General features: G+C 50.1%; 1 protein-coding gene across 1 annotated transcript; it reads left to right on the top strand.

Annotated features, from left to right (window-relative positions):
• The first annotated feature begins 2424 nt into the window (after positions 1-2424).
• On the top strand, positions 2425-4225 carry LOC147966734 (uncharacterized). The gene is made up of 4 exons (XM_087527368.1): positions 2425-2454; positions 2572-3420; positions 3526-4098; positions 4178-4225. Exons 1-4 carry the CDS (start codon positions 2425-2427, stop codon positions 4223-4225), a joined length of 1500 nt encoding a protein of 499 aa, XP_087383494.1.
• The last annotated feature ends 3931 nt before the right edge of the window (positions 4226-8156 follow it).

Below are 8156 nucleotides of genomic sequence, written 5' to 3'. Positions count from 1 at the left end.
TATGATCCATATTGCCTAGAACGCAGTCATGGCGTTGTGCATGCTATTGGTCGGGTTGACTTGGAAGGGCTCCACCAAACTAGCTAGTTCATTGAGTGAGAAAATATTTATGACTAATACTACAAATATGATATATATTTTCTATATACGTTAGGAAATTTTGTGAGATTTTAGAATGGCATGTGACACACAATGGTCGGTTAAGTTCGCGATCAATCTGGACCAGTGCGTGGTGACCTCACTACTGGAAAACTTATTTGTCAAGTACCCCATGTACTCGGAGAAGGGCAATTTCAACTTGGCAAAGGCATTGTTGAGTGTTGCACCCGGCCTAATAGGTGCTCCGCATACACCCTACACGCTATTGAAACGTAATTTCTTTCTCGGAGATGGTCTGGTTTATAAGCCGACTACGTGAAACTTTGGCGAAACATTCTCAATTTATTACCTCAATGATGCGGGGCAAGATACTAGAGTGGTCTGGTCTTCATGAATTGAAGGTGGATTTGAGAGAAACACGAAGAACACGAGAAAAATCAGGAGGAACCACAAGGAAAACTAGTACAAATGAACACACAACTTGCAACATAGGATACATACAGATAAGTTGATCCAAATCATCCACAAGAGAGAAATTGAACAAGCTATATATGGTTATTCCCAAAGTCCTAAGACAACGGGGGTTTAAATTCTTTGTCTTTTTAGGGAATTTTGATGAAAAAATAATGGTTTTCAATAATAGCAACGGCCTCAACATTATTACACTAGAACATATTTTGTAGGAAGAAATTAAAGTGCACGTAGAGCAAAGTTAACAACAGCCGACATCGTCGCTCCTGTGAAGCAGCATTTTCATGCAACCATCGTTCTCCATCAGCACTGTGCTGGCTGCGACCATCCACGCTCCTCCTAGAACCACCTGTTCTACATTACTATTTTTTGTTTGAGGGGTGTACTACATCAATTAGCTAGATGAGGCAGATTCCATCTCTTTCCTCCTCTACAAGAAAAGTTCTTCTCCTCCCGTCGGCGCCGCAGCCGATCCGCCCCATCTCCGATGGCCTCTAGGCTGGAGGTGTGGAGTATCTCGGCCCCCTGCCGGCGGGAGGGACCCCCTTCTTGTTCTTGTTAGATTCAACGTCTTGGTTGGGGTTGTGTGATGGCGGCGACGTCCCTTGGTAGGAATAATGTCTCCCACGTTCTATTCCCGTCCCGATGGTGTGTCTAGCATCGTCTGAGGGCGTGTGGAGGTTTGTCTCCGTCGGATCTCGCGGGATTCGGGCGGTGCTAGTCTTCGGTGGATCTGTTTGGATCCGATCTTCATTCGTCTTTGTTTGGGTGTTTACAGGTTTGACCCTTCTGATCTACGACTTTCTTCATCGGCGATGGTTGCTACTCTGGTGCGCTGGTCATATGTGGTCTTAACACGATGACTTCCCGACTGTCTACTACAACAAGGTTTGCCTGACTCCGGTGATGGAGGGGCGATGACGGCGGCGCGCCTTCGGCTCGCTCCAGTGCTTGTAGTCGTCGCTAGGTGGTCCACGGACATGGTTATAATTTTTATTACCTTTGTTGTTCTTTGTACCGCCATGATTGAAGATGAATAGATTGGAAGTTTCTTGCAAAAAAAAAAAAAGCTAGATGTGGCAAGGGCAAAAGTTGGATGGAAAAGGGGAATCCTTGTGCGTCGGCTCTGGCTAGTAGATAGGTTAGGATATTAGTCCTTGTAAGGGCAGCACTAGGATAGATGGTGACGCTTCTTCTTCGAGGCGGTCTTCTGGGCTCCATTCCTCGTCAAGTTTGTCTGTCGGAACGGATTAGATGGAGCTCCGGGGTAGTTTCCTGCCAGTTCCTCGAGGTAGGGGCGTTAGGGTCTATTCCCATACATACGCAATGACAAGATCGGCGTCAGGTTCTTCAAAACGATTCAAGGGTTTAACGGCGATGACTACGGCTTCACAGCGATGGTATGAAGGCTTCCCGGTTGTCATTGACAAAGGAGAGGTTGGCTCCGATATGGAGCAGGGATAGCAACGCGTTGACGGCTCGTTCAAGCGGCGGCAGTGGTCGTTCGGTGGTCCAGGGATCTCGATGTAATTTTTATGATGTTTAGAATGCTTTGTACTTTTGCTGAACTTTTGTAATAAATCCAAGTGCTTTTCACAAACAAAGTTGGATTGAAACAAAGAAGGAATAAGAGTCCGGTTTAAATTACATTATAAATATGAACATACCATGATTATATGTCTGCGTACGGCTTGTGAAACGATGTTAAAAAGACCAGGCCATGTACGTTTAATAGGATCAGGAAACCTCCTTGGTGAAGTCAGGGGAGGCTGCCAAATAAACGTGCAAGCGATTTCCGCTACCGTGATGTAAGCCTAGCTAGCCGGCCGTGTCGTTCCTTGAGATCGGGCCGCCATGAAGTTCCTTCGCCGCCGCCGCCGTGAGGTAAGGCCTCGTTACTTGTGGTCTTTTCTTCTCAAATTCTCGCTTGTAGTGAGTCATGCATGCATTGTATCGAGCTATCTTAATTATTACCCTCCCTGGCTGAATGGAATTTTCCAGCTGCCGGAAATCGACAGGCTAATCAAGCTACCCGACGACGTGCTGCTCAATATTCTGGAGAGGGTGGGCACGCTCGACGCCGTCAGGACGTGCGTCGTCTCCAAGCGAACGCTCAAGCTGCCCGCCTTGCTCTCGCAGATCGTCATCGTCCCCAGCGCCCGCGATCTACGCTGGAAGAACCGCCAGGTGGTCGACATGACCGAAAAGATCCTCACCACGAGGTCTCCACAGATCCCCATCCGCGCGCTCAAGCTCAGATTCATGATGACAGGCGACGACCATCTCAGGATCGGCAGGTCCGTCGCCCTCGCCATGGCGACCCAGAAGGTCGACGCCGCCGAGTTCGAGATCCTTACCAAAAGGCAGTACAATGATTACAGCCATGACGACCTCCTCTCCTTCGCCAAGCTGTTCAATGATTTTATCAGCGAGTGCCCGGCCGCATTCGCCGGTCTCACGCGGCTGCATCTGCACAACCTCAGGTTTGGTGAGTCCGACGTACCCACCATTCTTCGCACTTGCACGCGGTTGGAGTCGTTGTGCTTCTTCCAGTGTGACGCAGGGGAGAGATCAATGCTGACTCTACACCATGCTCGACTTGCCGAGCTTGACATTACCTCTGGGAAATTCTTAGTGATAAGGCTTGGAAGCCTACCCAACCTTCAACGTATGAGTTATAGAAATTGGCACTATGATGATCATTGCCCCATAGCTCTGGGTTTTGTCCCTAAGCTCTCGAACCTAGATCTCTCTCGTGGATATGCTGTAGACAGGGCCCTCGACCTAAGCAAGACGCTTGTTAAGGCTCCCCCGATAAGCCATCTCCACCTGGATTTTCAAAGTGAAAAGGTACTCACTCAAACTTCTAATTAATTAATTCTCACTTGAGGATGTTTCCAATAATTTGTGCACACGTTGTACTCATCCTTAATTTGTTTCTCTCATCTTCACCAGATTTGGATTCGACCAGAATGCCCAAAAGTGCTCGCTCCTCTACTCGGCAAACTACGGCTTGTGAATCTGGACAATCTCCCCGAGGAATGTGACATCGCCTGGACGATGTTCCTTCTCGAAGCTGCACCATCCATTGAGGAGCTTTCCATCACCGTATGGGGTCATAAGTGCCAAAGGAAGTCGCAAACAAGTTACTCTAATAGCATGGATGTGAAGTGGGAGCTATCAACTCCTGATTTCAAACACATGAATCTGGCCAGGCTAACTATCTATGGATTCCAGTCCAACAACAACTTCATGGGATACGTCAGGCGCGTCGTTCAAGCTGCGGTGAACATCAAGGAGGTATCTCTGCACGACAGGAAGGTGTGTAAGGTCTGCGTTGACAAGTTTTTTTGTCTCGGGGTTCGTCCTTGGAGTTGTCTAGGGACCAGTGAGGAGGCGGATTCATTCAGAAAGGAGATCACAGAGGTGATCAATGCAAGGGCAAGGGCGAGGGGGATGATGATGGCGATGGCAATGACAATGGCGACGGCAATGGCGATTGCTTCTGCTCATAAGGTCCGCCGTGATGTAAGTCTATCATGTTTTTATTGTTTTTATTATTTTCATGTTGATGTAAGTCAACATACTGATCTATCGTCGATGCAAGGTCTTTGTGTCTGGAAGTTACCTCACCGACTCAGGGTTCATCCTTTGAGTTATCCACAAACCACCGAGGAGAAGGATACATCGAGGAAGAAGATCACAGAGGTGTCGGTGATGGCTTTGCCTTTTATTCACTTCCACTCCTTATTAGCATCGCCATGATCTATCCACTTTGTGTCTGGAAGAAGTTCTTGAATGTAGTAGCGATTTGGTGTGTGCTCTATTGGTTTCTCCTGTGCTGAAGCTTGTATCATTCCTAAACTTACTAGCTTGTATCATTCCTAAACTTATTGGTTTCTCCTGCTGGTCTTGGCTGAGGCTCTCTGCTGGCGCGGTGGCGCGGGTCACTGGAGCGGCGAGGTGGTGGGGATGCGTGCGCTAGCGAGGCCGCGGGGACGGCGCTGCAGTGTGCGCAGGCAAGGGCAACTGGCGGTGGTCTGGTTCGGCGCCAACAATGGTGATTCTGGTCGGGGACGCAAGAAGATGCGCGGGCGCTGCAGATCCGGCGAAATGTTGCGCGGATCTGGCGTCTGCCCGGGGTGTCAGCGAGGGTGCCGTGCGCGTGTGGCTCCGGGGCGCAGTCGTCCTCCGGCGCGGATCTGGTGTCCTAGGCCGTGGTTTGGCGGGCGTGGAGGTGATGGCGCCGGGCTGCTGAGATGTGCGGAGGTGCGTCTGCGGAGGCGGGTTGGTGTGGGGCCGGTGCAGGCGCGGGCGTTCGGCTGCTGCAAGAAGGCTGCCGCGGATCTGGGCAAGACAGCGCATGGTGGGCTTCTTTGGCCGATCTGCTGCTCTGGTGTCCTGCGGCTGGGGGAAGTGGCGCGGATCTGGGCGTGGCGGCGCATGGTGACGGCGGCCGGTTCATGATGCGGGCGGTGCTGGAGCAAAGAGGCTCCGGCCACGGTTGGATGCGGGGTGCAGGGCCCGATCTGGTCTCTGCAGGCCCGTTGTCGGGGAGGCTTGGTGGTGGCCCTGCACAGCGGTGGCCCACTCGCTGTGTGTGGGGTGTGTGGTCCAGTGGAGGCACGGGTCGACCTCGGCCTGCTGCGTGGGAGTGGCTGCCTCGGATGAAAGCCTGGCCGATGCTGGCCGGCCGGCGGCAATGGCGCCTGTGGGCGTCGCAATCCTCCTTGGAGGTGTCGGCGGGACTTGCAGCCATATCTTCCGGATCAAGTACTTCGGGTGAAAACCCAGATCCTGCTGTAGGGTCAGGCGGTGGCGTTGTCTTCAACATCGTTCCCCTCTTTAGGGCACCGTCTTGAAGATTTTGATCCCTTTGGTGCTTTCTGCGACTGGATGTGCACGGTGGCTTCTGTAGCAAGGATGACGGTGGTGAGCAATGTCGGAGGCGTGGCCTTGGTTGTGGTAGTCGGCTCTTCTTCTCCGGCGTGTCCGTGGGAATGCCTCGACTGTCTGTTGCTGTGAAGTCGAAGTCGCGGTGGGGGGCCGGCGGTATACGATGACGCGTGATAGGTGGTTCGTTCGGTGATCCTCCGTGACTCCACCCCTGGCTAGTTTTCTTAGTAGTTCACCGTTAGAGTCGGAGCTGCACTGCCTAGTATGGATCGTATGGAGTATTGTGCTGCAGCTTCTGGGGCTATTGTTTTCCTTTTTCTTTGATCTTTGGATCCTCTGGTCCTAAGACCTTCAGGCTGGGTTACGGAGGCGGCAACTCCGGTTCAGGATTTCAGGGCAATCAAACCGGACACAGCAATCAACGGAACCAGGGCAACCAGGAAGGTTACAACCATCAGGGGAACCAGCAGCAGTAGTCGGGTTATCAGAGCAATCCTAAGCAGTTAAATAGTGGACAATATCATGTCTTCACCACTAGCTTGTGTAAGCGTGATCAGAAGCTTCATAAGAGGGCGGTGAACTCTGTTGAACCGCGGTGCCACAATATTTGCGCTGGTCTGAGCAACCCATTTTGTGGAGTAGAGAGGATCACCCGCCCTGGGTTGACAATCCGGGTCATCTGGCCTTAGTGGTGGCCCCTCAGGTTGGGGGATATAAGTTCACTAAGGTACTCATGGATGGAGGAAGTGGTATCAACATTCTATATTATGATACCTTCCGTCGTATGGGGTTGACAGATAAGAATCTTAAACCGTCAAACACCGTTTTCCATGGTGTGGTGCCTGGTAAGTCTGCATATCCAGTGGGCAAGATAGCCTTAGAGGTGGCTTTTGGAGATGATCATGATTCAAGATCAGAAACATTGACTTTTGAGGTGGTAAAAATCAAAAGTCTGTATCACTCTTTGTTTGGGCGACCGGCTTACGCTAGGTTCATGGCGAGGTCGTGTTATGTTTATCTACAGCTTAAAATGCCTGGTCATAAGGGGACCATCACAGTACATGGGAGCAGGAAGATCGCTTTGGAATGTGAGGAAGGTGATGCGGCTTATGCTGAGTCGGTTTGTGCCACGGAGGAGCTGAATTTTTATAAAGACAAAGTTGATCCGGCATATATGACTTCTTTGAAAAAGCCAACTACGGAACACGATCCAGCGTTGAAATTTAAATCGGCCACAGATACTAAGATGGTTGATTTTGTTCCTGGTGATTATCCAAGCAGTTCAGCATCAGCGCTAACCTGGAACCCAAATAGGAAAGCGCGCTCATCGAGTTCATCCGTGAGAACCAGGACATCTTTGCATGGAAACCTTCTGACATGCCAGGTGTACCGAGGGAACTCGCTGAGCACACACTTAACATTGATCCTAAGTTTAAACCGGTCAGACAGTTTCTTCGCCGCTTCAATGAATAAAGGCGCAAGGCTATTGGTGAAGAGGTAGCTCGGTTGTTGGCCATAGGGTTTATCATGGAGGTCTTTCACCCAGAGTGGTTAGCTAATCTGGTGCTAGTTCTTAAGAAAAACGGCACTTGGCGTATGTGTGTAGATTACACAGACTTGAACAAAGCTTGCCCTGCAGATCCCTTTGCCCTCCCTCGTATTGATCAGATTATTGATGCTACGGCGGGTTGTGACTGTTTGTATTTTCTGGACGCTTATTCTGGTTATCATCAGATCAAAATGGCAGTTAAGGACCAGGAGAAGACAACTTTTATAACTCCTTTTGGAGCCTTCTACTATGTCTCCATGCCTTTTGGGCTCAAGAGTGCCCAGGCGACTTATCAACGCTGTGTTCAGAATTGTCTTCATAAGCAGATTGGGCGCAATGTTCATGCATATGTAGATGATATTGTGATAAAGTCCAGGAAGGAAGAAACATTGATAGATGATCTGCGAGAAACCTTTGACAACCTTCGGGTTTACAAGATGATGCTCAATCCGGAAAAGTGTGTCTTTGGTGTCCCGGCAGGCAAGCTCTTGGGTTTTCTGGTGTCAAACAGGGGCATTGAGGCTAATCCAGAAAAAAATCTCAGCAATTACATCTTTGGCTAAACCGGCGTGTATCAATGACGTTCAACGTTTGGCCGGCTGGATTGCGGCTTTGAGCCGGTTTATCAGTCGTCTTGGGGAGAAGGCTATCCCTTTATATCAGATGCTAAAGAAAACACATGATTTTGTCTGGAGCGAGGCGGCTGATAAAGCGTTTGAGGATCTGAAGAGGCAGTTAGTTGAACCGCCTATGCTTGCAGCCCCGATCGATAAAGAACCGTTATTGCTGTATGTGGCTGCTAATGCCCGAGCTGTTAGCGTGGCTATTGTGCCGGAGCGCAAGGAAGCTGGAAAGGAGTATCCGGTTCAACGGTTGGTTTACTATATCAGTGAGGTGCTCATTGAATCAAAGCAGAGGTATCCACATTGGTAGAAGCTGGTGTATGGAGTGTTTATGGCAAGCCGGAAGCTCAAACATTATTTCCAGGGTCATCCTATCACAATGGTCAGTTCAGCCCCTCTGGGAGATATCATTCAAAACAGAGAGGCAGACACCGGGTTTCTGGGTGGAGGAATTACCTTCTGTGTTATGGAGCATCAACACCACACCTAACCGATCTACGGGTTACACACCTTTCTTC

This window comes from Triticum urartu, chromosome 6A (assembly GCF_056163025.1).
Source record: "Triticum urartu cultivar PI428250 chromosome 6A, HENAU_Tu73, whole genome shotgun sequence".
In the NCBI taxonomy this organism is placed as follows: Eukaryota; Viridiplantae; Streptophyta; class Magnoliopsida; order Poales; family Poaceae; genus Triticum; species Triticum urartu.
This window is presented reverse-complemented; position numbering and strand designations above follow the sequence as displayed.

What these genes read in the sequence shown, in the direction of transcription:
- LOC147966734 (XM_087527368.1), top strand. Translation starts at nt 2,425, where the DNA reads ATGAAGTTCCTTCGCCGCCGCCGCCGTGAG. An exon ending in TTCGCCGCCGCCGCCGTGAG is followed by an intron (nt 2,455 to 2,571) that starts GTAAGGCCTCGT and finishes GGAATTTTCCAG; the next exon opens with CTGCCGGAAATCGACAGGCT. An exon ending in TGGATTTTCAAAGTGAAAAG is followed by an intron (nt 3,421 to 3,525) that starts GTACTCACTCAA and finishes CATCTTCACCAG; the next exon opens with ATTTGGATTCGACCAGAATG.